The sequence below is a fragment of the Cryptomeria japonica genome, chromosome 7 (genome assembly GCF_030272615.1).
Source record: "Cryptomeria japonica chromosome 7, Sugi_1.0, whole genome shotgun sequence".
Taxonomy (NCBI): Eukaryota; Viridiplantae; Streptophyta; class Pinopsida; order Cupressales; family Cupressaceae; genus Cryptomeria; species Cryptomeria japonica.
In genome coordinates, this window is record NC_081411.1 from 180,093,777 (window position 1) to 180,121,326 (window position 27,550).

General features: G+C 33.5%; 1 protein-coding gene across 2 annotated transcripts in view; it reads left to right on the plus strand.

The window, feature by feature from the left end:
* Positions 1-24,118: 24,118 nt before the first annotated feature.
* Positions 24,119-27,550, plus strand: part of LOC131048458 (uncharacterized) — a 36,658-nt gene continuing 33,226 nt past the window's right edge. The window contains exons 1-2 of one of the 2 annotated variants that reach the window (XM_059207959.1): positions 24,119-24,331; positions 24,512-24,756. In XM_059207959.1, coding sequence (XP_059063942.1) covers positions 24,589-24,756 — 168 coding nt within the window. In that variant the 5' untranslated portion in view covers positions 24,119-24,331; positions 24,512-24,588. The remainder of the gene's footprint in view (positions 24,332-24,511; positions 24,757-27,550) is intronic. The other variant, XM_059207960.1, reaches the window with a different exon arrangement.

The following is a 27,550-nucleotide window of genomic DNA, read 5'->3' on the forward strand; positions in this document are numbered from 1 at the left end:
TATTTTCTATTTTTTGGATTTGATGAAACATGACCTGGCATCAATTGATAAAGATAAGACTAACTAGAACAAAATCCAACAGCCATATTGATCTATGTAATTGTTTTGATCATTTGATGATTGATAGCAATGTATGGTTTCAAAGAGTGAGTACCAAACGTATAAGACCAATCTGTTTGGTTTCGACTATAACCTTCCTTGTATAAGACATGTTGATAGATTTTGATCTATGGATTGATTAACAAGACATGTGATCAGTTTGATTGTAGACTTTGAGAGTTTACCTGTTGTTGATCTAATTTGATGGATGGCCCATGCTTTCTTGCTTTGATTTTCATATTTGTTTTTTTTTAATTTTCGATTTTGTTTTTTATTTTCGATTTTATGGCTTTTTTCAATACATTTTGTGATTTTTTAATTTTCTTAGGACATTTTTCGATGTTTTAGATTTTTTCATGACATTTTTGTGATTTAAAAAAAAATTTATCAGGATATTTTTCTGATTTTAATGATTTTTTCAGCTATGCCCCCAGTATGTAGACCTATGATGACATGATGATTTACAAGATGCACATGGAGATAATGAATTTTTGGTATGATTTATGCTAATGCAAGATGCATGATGAAGATGCAATTATTATTCGAACAAGGATGATTGTGTGTGTCTTTCATTCTGAAATTCACTAATTAGATTAAAGGAGTGAAACGTTTCCGAGATAGGAGTTCAATCCATTTTTAGAAGACCTTAGACCATCCAACCTAACACACTATGTAACCAAGGCACATAAAAATTCTCCATGAATTCTTGAAACTTTGATCCTCTTTTGCCCATGTGTGTGCAATTGAATTTATTCTAACTCTTATAACTATCAAAGACCCTTGGAATCCTATGTGGCTACCTACGTGAATTATTTTGACTTCAAAAGCATCCTGGATAGAGCCTCGTTACCAGTCAAACATCTATAGCTCCAAAAAGGTTATATAATGTAATCTCTCAAATATTGCTCCATTGCCAGTAGGCGTCCATAGCCCTGATGGAGTTACTCGCATGTTCCCTTAGTCAAGCTTTTATCGCACATTTTTGCATGATATTTCAATTATATATCTTTGCTCATTTTTGCCTTGAGATGGATATTTTGATATGGATATTGGCATAACACTTTTCTTTTTTTGTTTTTCTTGCCTTGACTTGTAAGTAATGAAACCTACTTGGGTATGATGATTACAACGACGCTGAAGCAGAATTTTGGATTTTTCACTGGCCAAATGACCAACTAGGCATCTATAATGACTTAGAGCATGTGATTAATGTGTGAAATCTAGTAATTGATAGATTTTGGGTAGCAAGACTCAATAGTGAAATCTCTACGCAACCATGGATAAAGCTCAATCACAAGGTGACATTGAAGATGAATGACCTAAGGCTTCCTAAAAACTTCATGAACAAGTATCTAGGAAATGAGATAACCTTTGATCCTTTCAGTGCAGACAGGTGAATGACTTAGACAATCACCTTGTTTATTAATGCATCTATATGCGAAAGCAATAATGATATGTAGCTCTATGTTGTGCAATGGTGATATACAAGCAACTATGATGCACTCTGAAATGGAGATATGCAATGCAATGCAGTAAAGAAATATGCAAATGCAGTACTGAAAATTTAAATGAACCCATCCCTTAGATGCAATATATTTTTAGGTGCATGTTGTTCACGAGGTCAAGGAGTTTTGTGTAGGTAGTTCATTGGTCTGTGTTTGAAGATTTAGATAAACCTTTCTTTTCCAATAGGATATAAGGACTCGGGTGGGTACATGTTTGACATCTCCAATGTTGATTTTCTCAGTTTTTGGATTTTGTGGATCATCAGAGTGAAATTCAACTCTGGCACCCATGAATTTAGTTATAGCCTCATCATTTTCAAACCAATCCAATTGTGGTAGATCCTCTTGTCCCTAGTCTATCAAGTGTGGTTGTATAAGGCAAATAGATTCTACTTTCGAAGTTGTGATATGAATGGGTGCTATGCATATTTCTATTGATGCACTTGAAGAGGATCATGAAGCCAACTAGGTGTTGTTCTCATTAACTAGTTTTATCCTTGTGCTTGAGGAAGATGATGAAATGATTTGGGCATTGATTCCATTAGCTAGTGCTATGCTTGATTCTATCACTACATTGGCATGTGAAAATGGCACACATACAATCATTGATAAATTGTTCTTTGTAGTATGGTCTGGATTGGTGATTTCATTGATAAGGGGTTCATGAACAACTTGTGTAGAGGGATTGGGATCACTAGGAGAAATGGTAAGTTCATTTTAGGGTGAATCTTGTGAGGAACATGGAGGATTATGACATGGAGATGAAGGAAAGGAGGGATATTGATAAGGATCTAGAGAAATAATGGGAAGGATGGAAGAGATGTCATGATCTTGCTTATGAGGAGGATATTGGATGGGAATTGGAAGGATACTTTGTTCTTGAGATGAAAGGGTATCATTATAAATGGAATAGAAAAGAATGAGGGGATCATCATAAGATTCTTGATAGGTGGGGCCTTGATAAAAAATTGGATAGGATGGAACGACTTTTTCTTGATCTTGATTTATTTCATGACTCATTTCTTCTGATTTTGGATCATCCTCTTGACACAGGGAAGGAGTTTGCATGGGAGATTTTTTGGAAGGTTTCAACACTTTGGCCTAATGAGAAAGGATTTTGAATGAGACTCTCTAAAGTGGGTTTTCTTGGAAATGGAATATATGGTGGCATTGGATTTTGAATTTCTAAATCATGGAAAGGACTAGCATAGTAACTTATATTATATTGGATTTGTATTATGGCCCTTGGAAAATCATGTTATTGGATAGAGATTGTGTGGATTGCTCTTGTGTGACTTCTGGGGATCATGAAATGGTAGATAGATATGGTTGATTTGGAATTTGGTTGAAAGGGATTTGATTTTGATTGAAAGGAGAATGATTTTGGTTGAAAGAGGTTTGATTTTGGTCTAAAGGGGTTTTAATGTTGGGTTGATGTGATTGATATGTTGGGTTGAAAGAAAAAGAAGGTTGACCCGACTCTAATGTTGGTTGAACTAAAGTAGGAATGATTTTATTGAAGAATGAAGGTTGGCATGTTTGAATGGTCTCACAAGAGAAGGAAGGTAGGCCTGATAATGATTCCCTTGTGGTTATCACTTTCCTCATCAATTTTTCTAACCAATCCCTATGGTTGTTAGGACTAGTCATGTCTCTCATTTGTTGTTGCAAAGTCTTGATTTGTTGAGCTAAAATCTCTATGAATGGTGATAGAATCGGAATAAAAGAATTGAATTCTTCACCTTCCCTATGAAATTCATAACACCAATCCATGATGTTTGCTTGATTGGTTTGGACCTAAGATCACAACATGTAAGATGTTTTCTCCATTTCTTGAATGTTGCAATGTTTGATTTTGATTTTGATGTTGATGTTGATGCTTAATCTTGTTGTAGGTGTTTGATCTTTTTAAAAATTTTGCAAAGACACAATAGAAAAGCAATGAAAAACAACTTGGCATGATCAAAGAGAGCACTATTTACATGATTTTTTCAAACCCTTGTGGATGTTGAGATCTTTTTCAAAACCTCATTTGTTTTCGATAAAAGTTTGGTCATTTGATAGCACATCAAGTAGACTCTCCTAAGGTCAAAAGGTCATGAATATTACCACAAGCCACGTCTTGATACTCCGTCAGCTCAAACAGCCTTGTCACACCCTAAGGTGCGCCTAGTTTTTTGCCTCTGTCTGGAAATTAAACCAAAGAGGATCTCTCCTCAATTGGCTCGTTATCTTGGGAGATATATGGTGAGTGTCTTGGGGACAAATTCTTTCCCACCTTTGCACCATGATAGTATAAGTGTCTAGTTACTGACTTAGTTTGGCCTCTAGATCCTAAGGTATTTAATCGGGCTTTCGTTCAGGTGGTCATAATCAGCAGTGTGTTACGCTCCGTTAAGGAGGTCTCCCAGTCTGAAGAGGTTACACTTTATAGATTTTATTGTACCATATGGGCACTAAGGGAGGCATAACACCGTTATGACAACATGTATCACCTATTGCTTAAAATTTTAATTGCAAACACATTTATTTTATAGTGGCTCAAATTACTTGTCTTTAGTCATTGCCACTTAGGTCGTTCCCTCTCACTTGGCCTTATGGACTACTTGGGAGGCAAGCCTTCTAAAGGTTTTATCCTAATGCAGAATTGATAGAAAGCATGAAAAAGGTGGGTTTGGCTTTTTGGTCACCCAGTTAAGGGGAGAGCATATGCCTACCACCTAGAAAATGAAGTTGTTTTTAAACCTTCATCGTAAAATTGTTTATACTACTTGGAGATGTTGCTCCAAAAGACATGGTGTTCATTTTACCCAATATTGCAATCATGAGGAAATAAAAAGAAGAATGTTTGTTTGTTATTTTTAGCACCAAATGAAAGTCTGTCTAAGATACCCTGCAATAAAATCAAAAGGTTGTTAGCACATGGCGGGCTTTCCAGCCTAATTCTTCTTCTCGATTACAAATTTGACCTCTTTGTTTGTCGAAACAAAGCTAATTATTGGCAGAAAATAAAGAGAAAATGAAATACAAACATTCTAACCTTTTCCAGCAAGTGTGAACTACCTCCTAAGCAATTGCGAACTAACATACTAGCAAATGCAAATTAATGTGTAATCAAATGCAAATTACTGTCTAAGCAATTGTGAATTACTGTCAAAGAAAATGTGAATTACTGACATAGAGATTGCACATTACTTACTGAACTTGAAAAATTAATTTAGACAGAAGAGAGAGCTCAATTTTTGCTTTTGATGAATTCATTCCTAATAAGATGGGCTAAAATTTTGATGTCATCATAAACCTTGAACTTTTTCAGGATCTTGCCTATAGTACACTGATATTCAATGATGGCTTCTTCTTTCTCAATTTCTTGGATGTTCTTTTCTGCCTTCACAAGTCTTTGATATGATTTTTGTTGTCTCTTGTGTTGTTTCCTCCTCCCGACACTTGAAATTTTGACAGTTACCTTGCTTGCCATGGGGTTAAAGACATCGTATGCACAAAAAAACAAAATTTCCAAAATTGGAAGATTTTTTTGGGTTAATTTCGCAAATGCAAATAAAGCCAAAACGATAATTAAAATTGAAATTATGGGTTCTCCCTACAATTGCGCATTAGTTAAAACAATTGCGAATCAAAATGATAGTCATTGTGAATTACTATCAATACAAGTGTGCACTCCATTTTTCCTATTCCATATGACACTTGCAAATCAAAAAAGAAAAAGAAAAAAGAATCAGATGTCAGTTCACGTCGGGTTCACCATTATTTTCATGCTTGAAATCATAAAATTAAGCTAATTAAGGAATAAGGATGATCACATATCCTTAACTAATCTAACTAAAATCAAACACAAGGCAATAGAATAAATGAAAGAAATGGAAGATATATGTTGATTAAAATTCCCTGTTCCACATTTGTGCTTCCATTGTTCTTCTCCAAATTGTTGGTGTGGCTCTCAAGTATTGCACTAGGATTTCCTGCATAAGATGACAATTATTTTGAAGAGTGTGATCTAGCTTGATTTGAGAAATTGATGTTGTTTATATAGATTTCCAAGAGAGATGGGGTGAGAATTTGAACTCAAGTCCCGATTGGGAGTGAACTGATTTAGATTGATTAGTTAACATAGTTGATTGATTTGTTTACTCAGATTGATTGACTTGTTGAATAAATAGATTGGATAGTGAACTGAATAGATTAGCCAGTTAACTGGATTGATTGAAGAGAAGACTGATTATATTGATTAGTCAGAAAAGGTGATTTAGAGTGAAAAGGGGAGATTGAAGAGTTAACTGAGTTAGCTGCTTAGTTAACTAATTTGATCAACTAGTTATGATTTTCAACATGTGATGTAGGAGATTGAATTGAAATTCATTTTTATTTTGATTTTGATTTGAATTTGGGTTTTCGAATGTTGAAATGCACATGAGATTAGTTGAAATGTGATGAAATGCAAATTTGATGAAATGTTAATTTGATGATTTGGAATTAAATGAAATTAATTGAAATCCACATTTGGGGAATTGTGAATTTTAGAGAAATGAAATTAGTTGGAATTATTTGAAATTTGAATTTGGGGATTTGGAGGAATGAATGAATTAATTAAATTATTTAAATGAAATTATTTAATTTTTAGAAATAGAATTAATTAAATAATAAAGATTATTTAATTAAAGAAATTGATCAAAATTAATTAAAAAATTAATATTTAATTAATTTTTGAGAAAGGGGGTTTGACGATGAATTGATTAATAGATAGAAATTGAATAATTAGTATTGGTGTAGAAGGTAATGATTAAGGTTAAATTAATTAAAGAATTAAAGAATTGCTTAATTAATTAGACAAATAATTAGTACATGATTCGTGAGACATTTTTAGGTGTCTACACATACATATACATACACATATACATACACATATACATATACACATACAAGTACGTGTACATGTACATGCATGCATACATACATACACATATATACATACATATATACTTGAATTGACCTGCATTTTATTAATTCCACGTATACCATGTGAATAGATCAAACACCTCATTGATGTGTCACAATATGCCAGAGGGTGGAATGGGGAAGGGGCACCCACCATGGAAGGTGGCACACCCTACTCTAAAGGAGGATGAAGCAGCGATAAAAGAAGCCACCCTTTCCTTTATTTAATACCTATGGTGAGATCTATATTTGGTGAACGTTATGTGTCCATCAACCCCCACTCAAAAGGGAAAGAAGCATTATATAGAGGTCGATACATTTGACCAAGCATCAACCCATTTAATAATGCAAATGCATGTGTAAACACAACCATACTCATAGCAAATAAACATGGGGAAATAGCTATGTGGTATTTAGAGATAGAAACATATTTATTTAGGTAAATAATAAGGATAGATAATTATATTTTTGACTTATTAAATTATTAAGTGATTCATAGTAGTATTTTGTTGGACTGTTATGTGTCAACCTTATAGTTAGAGTATAGCCACATAGTATTGGTGGTGGCAATGAGAGAGAGAGTGGTGGCAATTCAGAGAAATTAATTATATCATTACGTCTCTCAAACTTGTGTATAAATAGAGGAGCTTTTTTGGAGCATCTCATCTCATGACATCTCATCTTTTCGTCTCCATAATCTATTTTCATTTTGCTTGTTGATCTTTGTGTTCATTATTCTTCACTAGTGAGAGAAGATGATAGTTTAAGTATTGTGAGGAAGTGGGTTGGTTGTTATCATTGAGAGCTTGTGAATTTCTATGTTAGTGGATAAGTTGTGATGCTAGAGTGATTTTAGGAAGGAATCGGTATTGCATGGAAGCTATAAACCAGGCATGAGGATTCTATATTTTATTTTATACTGTGATATGTATGTATATAGAATAAGGTATTGTAGAAGCTTAATTAAAGTAATGATTGGAATTGTGTTACTCGTAGGATATGCATTATTGACTTGTTATAAAATTCATAATCTTTATGATTAGATTTACGTATATGTATGTAATAGCTAAGTTAGAGTTGTGCTATGGTGTGTATCTTTAATATATAGGAATGACTAATTTTGTTAATACTGGGGTTAGGTCAATCCATGGATGGGAATAACCTAGTTAGTCATTCTATTATTAACCTTATGAGAATGATATGGGAAAAGAATAAATGGTCAGTTTACCATATAGAGCAATGAAGTGGGTGGACATACGACTCACACTCGAAGTACTGGGTGATGAATTCTTTGGCCAAAGTAGTGTAGGTTGCCACTATCTACACTATCGGTTCACTGTGATCTAGGTTTACATACTAGATAGGGAACGCCATACATGTAGGTTGTAGCCAATGTATGGTAGATCTAGTTATGTAGGACACAACACTATTCTCATAAGGCTAATATTTTAAGGTCACCAAACCAGTCTCTTCATCGAAGGGTCAGGTTGCTTTTATTAGAAGAGGCATGAGGGAATATAAAGTCTTGGTTGCGTGGAAAAGTGCTTGAGTGATGCTCTTCCTCATGCAGTTGCCAATTGAAATTTGAGGATGTATGCCATCAAGGACATATGGACCATTTGTTTCTCTTATGTTTCATTAAGCTCATAGAAGCTTTATATGCACTCAAATATTCCTAAAGTAAATGGAAATTTGAAAAGAAAAATGTAAATACTTTCATATGCTTATGAATTCGATATTATATATAATTTATGATGCAATGGAAAAGTTGAAATAAGATTTATTTCAAATATGCATCTTGTTTATGAAATGGAAAAAGGAAAAATTCTATTACTTGTATGTTGGTAGTTTATTTCATTCACTTGTGGGTTAAAAACTTAGTAAATTGAATGGGTATAAAAATGGGCATGTTACACAAATATTATGCTCAAAATTGGGGATCATCAATCTTAACAATGAATTTTTATTTTATTTTATTATGAACTATTAATTTTTGTATTGACCAAAGCATGTTATGATAAAATAAGCAACCAAATAGGTTACGAAAAATTAAAGTCTTGAAAATGACTAATTAAGAATAAGTATACAAATAATAAATTGACTTCAACAATTATGTCGACTTGAATTTCATCATCAGAATACTACTTGCAACATATTAGTTTCACAAAATACAAAGGAAATGCTACAGGAAAATCCAAACTCAACCAATGAAACTACATGAAATTGATATTAAAATAAAAACCATATTACCTTCATGATTTAAGTCTCATTGTGTCCTAACTCCACTGTTCCTGGTTGCAGATGATTTTCTTTCAGATAAGCACTGGTAGCTTCCAAGATGGCATATGAAGAATGGACTGATAACTGATAGTTAACTAATACTATGATATGCAATGCAAATGATTTAAAAAGTAAATGATTATGATAAATGAGAAATGCTAAATTGCCAATTGCTTCAAGATAAAACTCACAGATGCATAATTTTTACTCAAATTGTTAACTTGAAGAATAACTCTTTCTCAACTCAAACTCCTACTTTTATAGATTATTTAGAGGATAAGATGATGTGTCTGAGATCATCGGTCATGATCAGATCTGTAAATTTGGATGGTTGTGAACAAAGGTGAAGGTTGAGAGAAAGGGGGAAGGAGAAGACAAGTGTCACTCATCTCACCTTGACTGGGTTGCAGACTAAGGGAATCTAGGGATGGCTGGAGAAGATTAAGGCATGAGAGGACAAGTGGACTCAAGTCCTTCCCAAGATATAGGTATGCTGGAGATAATATAGAAGAAGGTTAGGAAACATGTGTATGTACACAATATTTCGTTTATTTTGGAAGTTGGAGATAAGTGGCTAATAAATGTTTTATTTATTTTAATGTTGTTGAATTAATTTAGCCACATGATGGATGAGTTGGCAAAGGAAAGATGAAGCAGAGATGGAAGGTGAGTTGGAAAATAGATTAAATAATTGAAGAAATTATTTAATATTTGAGACTATAGGATAGAAGAATAACCATTAAATATTAGATATTTAATTGATTGATTAGAAGAATAATTAAATATTAGATATTTAATTAATTGATTAGAGGAATAATTAAATATTAGATATTTAATTAATCGATTAGAAGAAAAGGATAAATGAACTAATTAATAAAATATTTCAATTAAATTAATCAATGGAAGGACATGAAATGAATTAAATAAATTAATCTTTTCAAATTAACTATTTAATAGAAGAATAATTATTAAATAAATATAAAATATTTATTTAATTGCTCATAGCCATTTTTATGTGTATACATTTTGCCCCTCTTTGAAATGATGTTGAGACAACATTGTTTCAAAGATTAAATCAAGTCTTGATAATGTGCTTGATGGAGATAAAAAATTCTGATTGTGTGCCCCATTGGGAGATTGATTGTAAAAAAATTTTTTTTTTTTTGGATTGAACGATTGTTCTAATGATAATTGATTGAAATTTCTGCAACTTTGGTTGATGAAAATGTCTGCTCTTTGATTACTTTGATGTTTTGCTTGATTTGATGATTGATAGAGTTTGATTGACCTCATGATCGATGAGGGTCAATGATATAAACTTGAAGCTTTGATGATCTCATAGGATAGAGTTTGATTGACTTTACTATTGATGAACGTCAATGATGCAAACTCAAGATTGGATAGACTAGATGTGTAACCTCATGATGAATGAGCGTCACTAATATGTGGTCAAAGAGATTGATAGAAATCTCAAGTGAGCGGATAGGATAGCTGATTGATTGATCAAAGCGATTGATTGGATCAAGAAGTGACATTTTATTGATATCATGTTGCAAGAGGATCTAGATGTATTGATTCATCTAGGGGGAAACAAGATGATTAGCGAGACCTACAACATCTGAAAAGAGTGGCACTCTTTGTCCTAGTTGACATATTGATATGAGACATTGATTTGTATCATGGGACATTATATTTTATTGATTATTTCTTTGATATCATTGTATACTTGGACTTTTTATCATTTTATGATGGTCCATATGCAAACATGGACCCTATATGATGTTGACGATTCATGATTTATTACGCATGCTACTTTGATGATGATGATCTATATGCATTGATTACATGGATGATGCTTACGATGATCTTGTTTTTCATTTATTTTCATGATGATGATGTTATATATGATGCAATGATGATGGAAATGCAAAATGAAATTAATTTTTTTATTCTTGATGATCATGGATACAAATGAAGATGATTACTAACTTAAATGATATGCTTTACTTAAATGATGCAAATACAATGATCTATATGGGAATGAAAATGAATGTTGATTTTTTTATTTTTTAAAGTGTATGCATATAATGATTTAAAAATGCAAATGATCTACATGAAATGTTTTTTATTCTTATGTGTAATGGTTATAATGATTAATGAATCTAAGTGCAAAGATGCAACTAAATGACTTTAATGGTAAAAAATGAACTAAAATGATAATGATCCTAATGCAAATAATAATGATGATATACTACATGATTATGAAATGCACTTAATGGAATGCAAACTAATGTAATGATTGAATGCAACTAAATGAAATGGATGATGATAATTTAAATGATTCTTAAAGATAAATGCACCTACAATGATCAAATGCAAATTGTTTTTGTTTGTCGAAATATACTCAATCTTTATTTATAACCATTGATCTCTGAATGAAATGAAATGTTTATAATACATCTGACAATGAATGCTTATAATGCAAATGAATAATGAGCTAATATAAAAATGATCTAACTAAAATGATATTTTCATTCTTCATATGTTGTCTTATAAAAATGCTTGATTTCATCATTGAGCTTTAAAATGTTGTAAGAAAATACAAGAAACTTGACACAATGAATCAAGATGACCTGAGTATTTCTTACATGGATTTTGATATAGAAAGTTTATACAGGCAACTTGATATAATGAATCAAGCTGACCTAAGTATTCCTTGCTGAACAGACAAGGACTATCCCCTTTCATGCATGACTCAAAACGTCCTCCTTGATCTTTTGCCAATCATATCCTTAGACAAGTACATACCTTAATAAGAGATAAACCACAGACAACAAACAAAGAAAAATAATCATGACCAATCATAGCTTCTCTAGCCATGGACATCCTTGAGTCACATAGAGTACATGATTAATAATAAAATCAAGATATAAACACTGAATCTTTTATGTTATTCACATGTTCTCATGGTCATTAACTGATATAATTATCTTGATGAATGATAATTGATAATCCTTTATTACTTGTTGGTTGAATCTTCGTATCCCAAGTTTCACAATTTAGTTGTTATAAAATGCCTTGATCTTTGTTGCTTTGTTGCTCGTTATTTGTTTCAAAATCCTAGGTGTTTTTTGTTTTTCTAAGTTTTCCAAATGTTTTGAATTTTCAAAGATTTAAAAGATTGTCTTAGCAAAAGGAATTAGGATTTTGCCCCCAACGAAAACAAAATTTTATTATGGATATATGAATTTATCAAGATCCAAACCATGGTGTGATACAAATGCAGATTGATTGATTTTGATAAAATCTAAGACAATGACTACGACAAGTATGTCAAAGATTGATAATTGTTGGTAAGCTGCATATTTCTTGCTAAATGGTTCAAAGCAATGGATGCAAAAGATGAAATGGATGAGCTTGGATAGATGGAAGTGGTAGATGCGATAGAATGGAGTGGATAGGTGCGCAAGGCAATCTCATAGATGGAAGAAATCACTTTTAGATAGTGCCTGTTTACTAGGTTTTCACTGTCTAAATTTATTGCATTTTTCCATATTTTGATTTTTTTTTGTTTTCACTTTTTTATGATGTTTAGGGATTTTTTTCTTTTTCCGATTTTACTAATTTCTTCAGGTCTTTATATCCTTTTTACTAATTTTCTCCAGGACTTTATATCTCAAGCATATAATTTCTTGAGATGGATAGAATTGATAGGTTCATCAAACCAATCACCTTCAGGGGCAGACAACGTGTATGCTCTTGAGCCATATGCTACTACTATGACAAAAGGACCTAACCAATTTGGTTCAAATTTACCCTTCTTTTCTCAGTCTTGTTGATTTCTCAGATTCTCCCTTAGAACTATATCTCCAATCTAAAAAATGTGTGCCTTAACTCTGTGATTATAACTTCTTGTCATTCTCTGTTGATATGCCTTCAAATGATCTATTGCATTTTGCCGACATTCCTAAATCAACTCAAGTTCTTGAAGTTGAGAGACTTGTTCTTCTTCTTTAGGTATAAGACCTTTCAAGGAAACTCATAGAGAAGGTATCTCTACTTCTACTGGTAATATGACTTCTGATCCATAGACTAAGCAATATGGAGTTACCCCCATTGGTGTGCAGATGCTGGTTCGGTATGCTGAAAGAGCAGGATTTAACTGAATGTGCCAGTCTTTTCCATCTTCATTGACTATTTTCTTCAAGATTTTCAATATAGTCTTATCTGATGCCTCAACTTGGCCATTTCCCTGTGGATAATATGGTTTATAAAACCTATGTTGGATATGGAATCACTCACATAGTTCCTTCACATCTTGATTCTTAAATGGTCGTCCATTATTAGTGATAATGGTCATAGGGACTCCATAGTGACAGATTATATAATTCAAGATGAATGATGATATTTGTTTTCCTATCACTTTCGTCAAAGGTATTTCTTCAATCCATTTAGTGAAATATTCAGTAGCAGTCAAAATGAACTTATGTCTATTAGAAGATGAAGGATTTATCTTACCTACCAAATCAAGGCCCCATTGAGAAAATGACCATGATCTTGCCATATGATGCAATTCTTGTGCTGGTGCATGGATGATATTCCCATGGATCTGGCATTGTTTGTATTTCTTGGCATATGTGAATGAATCTCTCTCTATAGTAGGCCAATAGTAACCTATATGAAGACGTTTCTTAGCCAGTGTTAATCCACTTGATTGTGTGCCACAAATACCTGTGTGAACTTCATTAAGAAATTTCTCAGATTCCTCTTGTTTAAGACATCTCAATAAAGTGTTATCTAGACCTCACCTATATAAGGTATCAATAATAATAGTATAGAGGGATGACTGATAGATAAAATTTCTTCTCTGATTGCGGGATTGGTCAGAAGGAAGGATATTCTCTTTTAAGTATTGATAAGTTTGGCCATATAAAGATTGATCGGTTCCAGATATATGGAAAATCATGTGGGTATGCTGGGATTCAATGGTAGGTTTCAAGATATCTTCCACCAGGAATTCATAACATTGTTGATTCTCCTGATTCTGCAATAGAGATGCTATTGTAGTCATTGCATCTATTGCTTTATTCTCATTTCTTGGGATCTGAGTGAATGATACTTCTTCAAAGTGTTCTTTAAATTCTTCTACCAATTGTTTATAGGGCATGAGCTTGTCATCCTTAGTTTGATAATCATCATTTATTTGATTGATTATAAGTTGTGAATCACCATAAACATGTAATTCCTTAATGTTCCATTCAATAGCCATTTTGATCCCAATAGTCAATGCTTCATATTCTACAATATTGTTTGTGCATGGAAACCTTAGTCTATATGATTTTGAAATTGTGTGTCCTTGAGGTGTGATGAACAAAATTCTTGCACCTGATCCATATTGTGTATAGAAACCATCAAAGTACAACTCCCAAAATTTTATACTTATTGTCAGAATGTCTACATCAGGAAATTCAATGTGCAATGGTATGTCATCTTGTAAGGGTGCTTCAGCTAATTGATCAACAAGGACCCATCCTTTGATAGCTTTTCGATCAACATATTCCATATCAAACTCACATAGTACCATAACCCATTTTGAGAGTCTGCCTGTCAAAGTTGACTTGATCAACAAATACTTTAGTGGACCTATTTTTGCTATCAGTTTCACAAAATGAGTCAACATGTAATGTCGTAGTTTCTGAGTTGCAAATACAACTGCTAGGTATGTCTTCTCTACTAATATATAGTTCAATTCATAGCCTATAAGTATTCTACTGATGTAATAGAATGTTCTTTCTTTACCCCCTTCATCATGTTGTGCTAAAAGAGATCCTAATGATACATTTGTCGCTGAGATATAAAGTAACAATAGTTTCCCTTTGATTGGTGATACAAGTACTCGAGGATTCATGAGATATTATTTGATTTGCATAAAAGCCTCTTCATACTTCTGATCCCATTTGAATGGAACATTCTTATGTAAAAGATGAGTGAATGGATGACATCTACCTGCTAATTGAGAGATAAATCTTCTAATTGATTGCAATCTCCCTTGTAGAGAACACAATTGACTTATGTTCCTAAGTGACTCCATTTCCATGATAGCTCTGACCTTTTCTGGATCTACTTCAATTCCCTGAGCTGATATAATGTACCCAAGAAGTTTTCTAGAGGTTACTCCAAATGCAAATTTCTTTGGATTCAATCTTAACTGATATTGTTCAAGCCTATCAAAGTTATTGCCCAAGATGTTCAAATGTCCTTTCCTTGTATGAGATTTTGCAACTATATCATCTACATAATCTTCCATAAATGTATGCATCATATCATGAAAAATTGTTGTCATGGCTCTTTGATAAGTTGCTCCTACATTCTTAAGCCCAAATGGCATAACATTCTAGTAGTAAGTATCCCATGCACAGGTGAATGCTATCTTTTCTTGATCTTTAGGGGCAATTCTTATTTGATTGTATCTTGAGAATTCATCCATTAATGAAAATATCTCATGTCTTGCTGACAAGTCCACAATTATATCAATGTTGGGTAGTGGGAAATCATCTTTGGGACATGCCTTGTTCAAATCTTTGAAATTAGTGCAGACTCTTATGCTTTTATCTGGCTTTGACACTGGCACAATGCTTGAAACCCATTCTGGATAGGCAACAGGTCTTATGAAACCCACATCCAATAGTTTATTTAGCTCAACTTTTACAAGGAGAGTGATGTGTGGATGAATCTTCCTTAGTTTTTGTTTAATTGGTTTTGATTTTAGATCCACATTGAGATGATGCATGATAAGATCTGGATCAAGTCCTAGCATGTGTGCATAGGACCAAGCAAAATTTATCTGTCTTTGTCTGAATAATTCTATGTAATCTTTCCTCTCTTCATCTGATAATGATGCAACAGGATGAAGTATCTTGGGATCCTTTGGTGTGCCAATGTTTATTGCTTCTGTTGGCTCTATTAGAATAGAAGATCTCTCTTGAAAATATGCAGGGAGGATGCTAAAATTTCCATCTTCTGGTGCCTCAAAGAGGTTTTCATCGTCAGATACATCCTTTATTTTTCCTCTCGATTGATCTAGTGTTGCCATGAAATGGTTTTCAACACTAGGTATTTTTCCTTGTTTTATTTCAATTTTGCAACTGGAAATTTAGGCATTCTCCTAACTGCAAGAAACGTTACTTGATTCCACGATGGAAGATATCTTAGGTGTTATGGTTTTGATAACATTAAGATATACAACTAAGTCATGGTCATTGGAAAAGACATCCAATTCAAGGTTTTCTAGGTTATCCCAATCAATTAGTTCTGGATGAAGAAGGGGTAAGTCATAGTCATCGTCATTGTTAGGTGCTTCAAGGTTCATGACATAATAGTCATAATTTGGTGTAGAGTAGGTAATGTCATGGATAGAATGCTCTTGAGGATAGTCTCTCCCAAGTGTTCTCCAATCAGTTCTAACAAAATTAGTATTGGTATTTTGTGGTTCACAATAAAGTGACTCTTCATCTAATGTTTGTCCCTCAAACGAATGGATTATATCAACACATACATCTTTAACACTGCAAGGTCCTTCTTGATTAATTTCAATAGATTCATTTGTATTTTGAAGTTGACATACTTGTGTACATGACATAGAGGATTCTTTTTCTATCTTCCGTCTTCTTTCGAACTCAACTTCTTTTGGACTAATAGTCAATCCCGCTTGACTATCTATTAGTTCTTCCATACCTTGGTACGTCTTGCTCATCATTTGATAGAAATATGATATTTCTCGATACTTGATCAATAATTGTTTGTGTTTCTTGTGGTGTTACTTCTTGTTCTTTTTCATCCTCTTTCTTTTGTTATCTTGTATATGCTTCTTTTCTCTGAATTCTGAGTTCTTCTTGTCTTCTTTCTAACTCTATCTTTTGTTTTGTGAAAGACAAGTCTTCATTTGTAATAGCTTCTTGCTCTTCATTCTTTTATGCACTTGATATACTAGATGATAAATTTGAAACCCATTCATATTCATTTGAATTTGTCTCTGAACCATTGTCTAGGATTACACCACTATATCGTACAGGAATATTGTATGGTGCAAATAGTTCTTTGATTTTGGCCATTTCTTCTTTCACTGCTTATGGAATATCTTGCTTAGATTCAACACTTGTTTGTATTTCTTGAACTTGTTTGCAAGATTCTTCTTCTCTTTTGATTGCAAGTTCTTCCTGTTGTTTCTCATGTTCTTCTTGTTTGTGTTTATTGGCTACTATTTTTGCTACTCAGTGTAGCTTTTCTTGCCATGGTTCTTCTTTAGGGATTGCTTTCTTTGTCCACTTTGGCTATTAATAATTATGTTGCTTTTGATTTGATTTTGGATATCCAAGTCTTGATTTATCTTCTTTAGATTGCGAGTGAGGATAAATAGGTTCAGAAATACCTTCTTGTCGCTTACCAATTGGTCCTTTTCCTTCATATCGCATTTTTTGCACGATCTTATAACCATTGCCATATTGCTCTATGGGAATATTGACTTCTACAACTATTGCTATAGTTTCATTTTCATCTTTGTACAACCAACCAAGAATGTCCCTGTCTTTAGTTTCTTTTGCAAGTGTTCCAGCTCTAACAAATGCTCCATCAAATATTTCTATTGGTTTTTCTGACATCCATGATTGAACATTTGTAGGATTTCCATATGATTTAGGTGAAAGTGGCAAGCTATGTAAATAATATTTTCCTATTCCCTAATCATTTAATTTGAGCTTTTTCTCAAAGGTTTCCCATAATTTTTCTTGAATTTTTTTGGTGGGATAAACTGATTCTTTGTTATGTGGAACTATTGCATCTTGTGTTGGCTTTAGATTATTGCAATATTGGCTGGAGTATGCAATTATAGTGACTTCTTGTCCCTCATGAGGAAACTTTACACATTGGTGATATGTAGAAGGAACTGCTTGCATGTTGTGAATCCATGGTCTTCCCAGAAGAATGTTATAAGATAGATTCAAATCTAAAACTTGACATAATGTAATCCTTTCCACGGGTCCTATTTTGATTGGTAACACCATAGTTCCTTTAGAAGAACGTTCTTCTTCATCATAATCCTTAATGGTTATTTTCTTCTTTGGATCTAATGCATTTTCTGAATATCCCAAAGCCTTTATTAAACTTAATGCACAAATGTTTAAGCCAACTCCACCATCTATAAGTATGCATTTGACATGAGTTTTGTGAATGGTGACTTCAACATGTAAGGGAGAATTGTGAGGATGTTGCAAGGATGCGTCATCATTTTCGGAAAATGATAAGCAATGAGGGGCTATAAGATGTGCCACCATTTTTTGGAACTGTTCTACATCCAGGTCTTTTGAAACTGTTATTTCCATTAGAGCTTTTTTCAAGATTTCCTTATGCATAGCCTGTGAAACCTTGAGAAGCTCTAAAATTGATATTTGAGCAGGTATTCTTTTCAATTGATCCACTAAGTTATATTGTCATGAAGTGGATGTTGATTCATTTGTTATACCTGAAAATGTAACCTTCGCTTTGCTTCTTGTAATGACGTTGATTGGTTCTGAAGGTGTGTTATCTTTAACGATGATGACATTTACCACATCATCATACATATAAGTGTAGTTCACTTTGGATTTGCCTTTGTCATCTTTTGATTTAGATTGTTCACCTTTTTCATAATTTGGAAGCGGGGTCTTGAAGGCTAGATGTGATTCGTTTGTCTTATGACTATCCACGTTGATAGTTCCATTATCGATTAAATCTTGGATAAGGTGCTTCAATCTTTGACAATAATTAGTTTGGTGTCCTTTATTTCGATGGTAATTGCAAAAACGATTGTCGTTCCACCAATTAGGTTTGAATTGTGGTTCATAACTTCTTGCTTGTGGTAAAGTAATTAGTTTATTCGCAAGAAGAGTTTTCAAAGCTGATTCCTGCGAGGATTGGAGAAGAAAGACTTGGATTTACTATTTTCCTGATTGTTATTATTTGGGTTTTGACTTGATAGATTAAAGATTGGTTGTTGTTTTGTAGCATTATTGTCGTCATTTCCTCCATTGATGACATTCCTATTCTTCGACCAGAATTTAGGTTTGTCATTGTTGTTGTTGTTGTTGTTGTTGTGATTGTTATTGTAGGAATTATTGTAAAGCTTTAGCTCTCCTTTGCTTACCATTGCGTCTTCTATTTTTAGACCATTTTCACTCATCTTGGCAAAAGAAGGAGGACATTGCATTTTTAAATGATAACTCATTTCACTGATAAGATTATCAATGAGTATGTCCATTTTCTCTTGATTAGGTACATCTCTTTGATACCTATTAAACATTCATTTCCATCGCTATAAGAAAATCATAAAAGATTCACCATTCTTTTACTTAACATTGCATAAATCCAACATTGTTATCTCATTTCTTACATTGTAGGAGTATTGTGAAATAAATCTATTCACAAGTTCTTCAAAAGGTTTGATTCTAGATGGTAGTCTTGAGAACCATTCCATTGATTGCCCATTTAAACTCCTAGGGAATAGATGCATTAGGTAAGTTTCGTCGTGTGCAAATTTCATATTCATAGTACAAAATTCCCTAATGTGATCTTGAGGATTAGATTTCTCATCGTATTTATCATATTTAGGGATTTCACAATGTTGTGGAAATGATATCATATTTAAACTTTTGTCAAAAGGATACAGGCAGATATCTTCCAATGAATACTTCTTGGAACTCATTCCATTTTGCATATCTTGTATTTGTTGTTGTAGGGTTTGCATTTGTTGAGTGAGATTTAACAAGGGATTATCCATGCAGATTTTCCTTGTAGCTTCATAAGTTCTTCTATCACTAAGCTCTCTTCTTGTATCATCATGATCTTTTTTTGTTTTATCTCCCCTTGTTTCCTCATAGCTTTCTTTATTTATATCCTCGTTATTTGGATCATCTGTGTTTTGATTATCACTCATCTCTACATCTTGTTTCAAGCCTTCTATGTAAAAGTCTTGTAGCAATTTAGCCCCTGATTTTGGCAACATTAAAAGATATTTTTCTTTTTGTTTAACTAATAACTTTTCCACCAATCTATCAAATTTGAAGTCTTGCTCAAGGTCTCTAATGGTGTTATTGACCGCTTCTTCATTAACAATTGTATATTCAAAAGTTTGGAACATTGAATTATCTTCTTCCATTTGTTTTTGTTGTTTTCTCAATTGCTCGTATTGAGCTCTAGTCCAAACTGGCATGTGATTGCTTCAATTTTTTTTCAAGTTTTGACCTTCTAAAAACAACTCAATAGGTGATTATTGGTTTAGGAAGGTATGCTTTGTTGATTTTACCATTGTTGTTGGTTCGTTGTGATAAAGCATCTCTTTGTTGAAAAGCATCTCTTTGTTGAAAAGCATGTCCTTGCAAAATTTCTCTATCAAATTCTATCCCACAACCACGTAAATAGTAACGAAAACGGTTTAGGAATGTTCTATGTTTTAACAAGATCTTGCGATTGATATACAAGAATCTTATCCTCTTTTGAGTAGCTTTATAATTGGGATTTCTTTTCTTAAGGCGATATTTAAAAGTCATATAAGCATATGATAGTTTACAAGTTTGCTTGATTCCAATGTGAGTGCAATTCTGATTTTGATTTAATCTAGGTTCAAAATAGGAACGATATATCCAAGATAATGAACAAAAGGTGGATTGATCAAGTTTCGTGATAGAGGATTTAATATATCCCGATGAGAAACTGATAATGATGTTGATTTTTGCATTTAAGATGGTTGAATCACTAGCTTGTTGAATGTTTTATGCTCATGGAAACCTTTTGGAAATAGCCTGTTGGATTGGTAACCTAGTTATCGAACTAGTTTGAAGATGTGTGATAGTTTAAAGACAAATCTACTCAAGAAGGGTTTTGATACTAACTTTGAAATTTTGGTTTGATATGCTTTGTCTTAGATGTGAGAAAGCATTTGTGCTAACTTTTGGTCAAAAGCGCTAACTTATGGGATGTAAATGCGCTACTCTATTGGTTGAAAGCACTGCTCTGACTGTGTTTTAAGGATTTTTCAATTTTTCTAGCAAGTTAGATTTTTGCTCATTTTTAGATGATGATTTTCTTCAATTTTTGACCATTCTGAATATGTTATAGACATAGAAGACACAATGTTTGAAAAGAAAAATGCACAAGCAAACACAAAATCCTATGATAAGCTGAGACAATAATTGTTGAATCTCACATGGGGTTTCCCCCGAGGCTACGCTATTCAGAGCGAATCTTTAGATGCTTGACCCCACTGGCTCCACCCTGGACACTCACTTCTCTGGGGCGACCAAACACCAATTTCCATGAAAACTCCCCATGACAAACTTTATATCTCTACTAAGAATCGTATGTGTGTAAGCCGTTTCAGAGGTCCGACCTTCTATGCTAGCAATTAGAAGGATTTTGGCAACTAGTACAAGTGATTTTTAGTAAAGGCTTCCGGTCATGTGGCTATACATGCGACAATTTTAGCTCTGCAAATACAAAAGGTTCCCAGCCTATAGAAGTTATGCTCCATAGGGTTTATGGGGAAACATAGTGTCGGTATGAACTTATCTGCACATGTTATTTGTGACTTTCATCACAAACATGATTTATTTAGAGTGGATCAGAATGACTTGGTATTAGCCCATTTCCACTTGGGTCGTTCTCCTCTCACTGAACCCCTCAAGGCAGCTCGGGAAGGCAGACCCTCTAAAGGTTACACATAAAAGAGAGTAGGTCTAGTTTTCTTATCATTGTATGAGGGTGGGAGCATATTTACCTACTACTTCATCAAGCACAAAAAACACAAGTTTATTTTAGCCCTCTACAATCTATGTGCAACTATTTTAAAGAAGTCACTCAAAATGCAAGTTGCATGTTGTCAATTTATCCCCCTAGTTAAGCTAAATGAGCAAGATATGATGTGTTACTTTCCAAAATAAAACTCCTAATTAACTACGCGAGGAAATGCATGAAATTTGTTTTAAAATAATCCCGCACACAGATATGTTATTAGTTTTAAATTTTCAGTTCTTGGACATTCGGACCTACAGAAAAAGTTTGTTAGCTGCGAATAAATGCACTATCCTAGCAAATGCGTTGTTTTCCACCTCAAAAGTGTTGACCTAGGGGACAAAAGCATGAACGTAAGATACAAAAGTGCTACTCTGCGGACTAAAATGCGAGAATTCACAGACAAAAGCACTAACTGAAATGACAAATGCATTAATATTAGACACACAAGCGCTAATTTAAGGATTAAATGCGTTGATTTGCAAACAAAAGCACTAACCTAAATGCCAAATGCGCTAACCTATGAGAGAAAAGCGCTAATCTATTAAATGAAATCGCTGTCAGAATTCACATAGGCGTGAATCTGAATTACAAATGCGTTAAACTTATGTTTGCGAGAACTAGACATGATATTAGAAAGATATATGTGAGGCTCTTGCCCCACGGTGGGCGCGAAAATGTGTCAACTTGAATTTCATCATCAGAATACTACCTGCAACATATTAGTTTCACAAAATACAAAGGAAATGCTACAGAAAAATCCAAACTCAACCAATGAAACTACATGAAATTGATATTAAAATAAAAATCATATTACCTTCATGATTTAAGTTTCATTGTGTCCTAACTCCACTATTCCCATTTGTAGATGATTTGCTCTCAAACAAGCACTTGTAGCTTCCAAGATGACATATGAAGAATGAACTGATAATTGATAGTTAACTGATACTATGATATGCAATGCAAATGATTTAAAAAGTAAATGATTATGTTAAATGAGAAATGCTAAATTGCCAATTGCTTCAAGATAAAACTCACAGATGCATAAGTTTTACTCAAATTGTTAACTTGAAGACTAACTCTTTCTCAACTCAAACTCCTACTTTTATAGACTTTTGAGAGGATAAGATGATGTGTTTGAGATCAATGGTCATGATCAGATCTGCAAATTTGGATGGCTGTGAACAAAGGTGAAGGTTGAGAGAAAGGGGGAAGGAGAAGTCAAGTGTCACTCATCTCACCTTGACTGGGTTGCGGATTGAGGGAATCTAGGGATGGTTGGAGAAGATTTAGGCATGAGAGGACAAATGAACTCAAGTCCTTCCTAAGATATAGGGATGTTGGAGAGAATATAGAAGAAGGTTAGGATATATGTGTCCCTACACAATATTTCATTTAATTTGGAAATTGGAGATAAGTGGCTAATAAATGTTTTATTTATTTTAATTTTGTTGAATTAATTTAGCCACATGATGGAGGAGTTGGCAAAGGAAAGATGAAGTGGAGATGGAAGGTGAGTTGAAAAAGAGATTAAATAATTGAAGAAATTATTTAATATTTGAGACTATAGGATAGAATAATAACCATTAAATATTAGATATTTAATTGATTGATTAGAGGAATAATTAAATATTAGATATTTAATTGATTGATTAGAGGAATAATTAAATATTAGATATTGAATTAATCGATTAGAAGAAAAGGATAAATGAATTAATTAATAAAATATTTCAATTAAATTAGTTAATAGAAGAACATGAAATGAATTAAATAAATTAATCTTTTCAAATTAAATATTTAATAGAAGAATAATTATTAAATAAATATAATATGTATTTAATTGCTCATAGCCATTTTTATGTGTATACAACAATAAAGGATACTATTGCATCGACAACATTGCTAATCCATAACTATAACAAGGTGCCATGGTAGCATAGTCATTACCAATAACAAGCAAACAATTAATCTCTAGACCAATAAAACATATTTTGTTAACTTCTTGTGTACTTCATTAGCTTATGCCTATGAGTCACTTCATTGGCATCTCCTTGAACTACTTCATCAACATTTGTTGGTGAGTCTTCATTAACAAATGACTTCTCTAACAATTATAATCTTCGTTAGCAACTATAACAACTTTAACAGCAACTATATCTATAGTAACTTAAAAAAAAATATTTGACTAGAATTTGTTGCTAAAATTATTTCATAATTCTTTTTATTAACAACATGATGATTGATTTGGAACTCATTGATTTGTAGATCAATATGTTCGAATTAGATCTCTTTTTTATTTTTAATATGTCTAATTAAATCAACAACCACATTATTCTTCAAACCCATTCCCAACAAAAATACCTCTTTAACCCATATAATAAATAACCAAATAAACCAACCAAATATCTGAAAACAACATTCATTGTTTTTAACAATGATACAACTTAGGGTATGTGCATAGCGCCTGCAAGAAAGAAACATACGAACTGGGTTCTTGCGTCCGTCTTAAGGATATCCATAATCCTCACCTTTTGAGCCTAACTTATTAGGTGTCGTTGCTTGAAGATATTTCAGAACATTACAAGCAAGTGCCACTAAACTACATGGTAGTGTTTCGCTAAGTTGGTGGCTTGATTGGTATGGGTGGGCGAGCTGGGAGTTTTCATATCAAAAGGGTAGCCATTCTTTACACTATTATTTTTCCTGTATGCATACCGCATATTACGAGTGTATCAAAAGGGTAGCCATTCTTTAAACTATTATTTTTCCTGTATGCATGGCGCATATTACGAGTCTTACCTTCACAATAATGACTATGGGTGTTATGACCTCTTCATGTTCCGTGCGCACTCTAGCGACATGCAACAAACTGGATGGTGTGAATAGGTTCATGAAGAATCACTTGTGATTGATTGATTGCAGGGACATAGCAATGGCCGCGTACAAGACAAGAGCTCCATCGTACTTACTTCTTCTCATACTTTTGGCGTTTGCTCTGGTCAGCTTTCTGAGCTTTCAGAAGATGAGGGATTTGCGCCTGGCAAATGATTTGATAGGAAAGAAAGAAGCAGAAATTGAGAGCCTGCGGGAAGATTTACAGGTATCTAATTCTTGTCCTTTTTTTAGGTCTAATTTTTTAATAATATGCCCAGTAGCCGTGTGAAGAAATGCTTGCAAATCATGACCACACAGTGAAACATGCATCGTTGTGTTTTTGGAGATTTCAATAAACATGGAAACCACCTTCAATACTCATTTTTTAAAACTGAAGGTTGATTATTTTTTTGAAATATAGTGAAACATTAGTAATCCAGTTTTCATTGAGCTTGAATAAACCTAACCCACCTTTAAAATCAAATCTTAATATCTGCTGGTTGTAATATTTTCCTTTTCAGATGTCTCATGACGTTTTTAGGCATATAAAATGTGCTTTTTGGTTTTGGATAACTCACGGTATTACCATCAAGCGAGAGGTGTCAGAACACCTAACCCATTTTCTTGAATTTGATACTCTCTCTTTAATGAAGTATTTTGTACAGATATGCGCGGGGCCAGGAGGGAGGGTGTTCAGGGTTTTTAAGAATCCTTTTAAATCCAATCTTCATGTCATTCATTTGACCTACCATTGCAAGATTGTGGGTTTTTTAAATGTAAATTGTTAAAGGTTCATACCCTCTACGGAGAGCGTTATCAAGCTGAGGATGCTTTTAAGATGAGAATCTTTGTCTTAGGAGTATTCATTTTAATCCCACCAAAAATCTGTCAGGAACTTGACTCAGGTTCATCTGGTTTTTAATTGGTAAAATGGCAAAGGCTCAGACCTTCTTGGGAGTGTTTATCAAGCTCAGGATACTTTTAGGATAATAATCTTTGTGCTATTCATTCCATTCCTCCAAAAATCTGTCTGGGGCTTGAATCCAGTCTCATCTGGTTTTTTTCCTTTGCTATTAGTGGGAGTACATACCCAGTGGAGCTCGACCCATGGCCATGATCATGGCAATCTTCACCTCATCACTCGACCATTCATGCTGGACTTCAAAGTGTTAATCTAGCCTGCTTAGGGTCTGACACCGAGACAGCAGTTCATCTTATTGTGATTCGGTGGTGACTGTACTTTGGATTGCACAGTTACAGCTTACAGCTTACAGTATACAGGTATACCCTTTTTTCATATTTACCACAATCTTCAAAACATATTCTTAAGGTTATGGGCTTCTGTTCTTGTGGTATGGGGATTCAAAACTAGTCGGTCAGATTGGCTGCCTTTATTGTACTATGGGGGTTCCAACAGGGTTTACTCTTATGTAATTCTATACCATTACAATACAATCCTTTGGTTCATAAACACAAATGCCTTGCACTTATTTTTTTGGGCGTCCTATGTTTAGAAACTATAAAGCATTATACTTTTCTGGTTCTAAGCTTTCACAAGGTGGTGTGAACCAAAAAGCAATTCTTGCTGCAACCTTCCAACGTGTCATATGTGTCTATAGATCAATCATTTGATACTTATGCAAAATTTTATTATTTAAAAGCAATGTTCCTTTTTTGGCATTTTTGTGTTTCCCTATTCTCCGACAAATTGGGTCTTGATGGAATATACTTTAGAAGAAGCAAGCCAGCTTGTGCAGATGAAGATTGAATTTTGACTTTGTCCACGAGTAAATCAAGACTCAGTTATTTGAAGAAGTTTTAAGTTTTCTGAGCAGAAAACTTGAATAAAAAGTATAACATTGTACACCAAACTCTCATGACGCTTTAAACTTAGCCAAAACCTCTGCTAATGGTGTTGTGATGCAAGGAGACATGCTGCGTTAGGACCTATGTAATGCATTTTCTGCTCTGAAAATAGTTACAAAACAGATATAAGTGGTTGTAGTTTAATTTCATTCATTGTCATGTATTTCCAAAGGGAAAAAAGGGAATGAAATCCCTAACATTGCCTGCACAAAGCAAACAAACCAATATTGTAGTTAGTTTAACTTTTCAAAACATTCTCAAAGTGTGTTTTGATGGCTGCTTGGTGCTATGTTTTATACTAATAAGCAATAACACACACTTTGCAGAATTGGAAAAGCTAGTTTAAGCATCAAACAGTCGTAAAGCAGGCTTTCAGAAAAAGGACATTTCTCGAGAAACACATTTTTAAGAGACAGATATGAATCATTTCCTGTCAAGATGACGCTAAGGAGTTGTAATGTCCCCAACTCAAATCAAGACACTTAGCTGTAATTTGGCTGTCCTTTCCTTGGATTACCCAAGAGGAAGAGGACGTAGGGCATCATTGGGTAAGATGTCTTTGGCTTGTTTTAATTTCTAATTTTAAGTTGAGTGCACGTCTTTTGATGCAACTTAAGTGGACTTAAGTTATTTTAAGTTGGGCACGTCTTTTTAAGGAAATTTTAAGTGATGCCTAGCCAAGGGACTTAAGTTGTCCCCTCTTTTATGTGCTTAAGTGACTCAATTAAAACATGTGACAAAAGCCAAGGTGGGCCGCAGCTTCAAGAGTTCTTATTGGTGCACATTTTAGGTTTTTATTTTGGAGCCTTGGATTTGCTTGATTGAATCTTCACAACAAAAAGCTCAAAGTCTTAGTTGGGGCAAAAATTCGTCAGAGTCTTGCTTAGCATAAATAAAAGATAAATTTTTACAAATGAGGCTCCTCTATATATAGGAGAGAAAAGGAGAAAAAGGTGGGCACAATTGACTAATTCAACTGCACAGTCCCACTTGACTACAACTACAACATAAAGGGAACATGCAGCTGCGAGAAGACTTACATCATCTAAAAATGCAACTACATTAAAAATGCATCTACAAGGAAAAACTAAGTGTCAAAAAGGGGACACTTTATTCATCTTTCTCCTCCTCATTGGATTTAAATTCTTCAAATT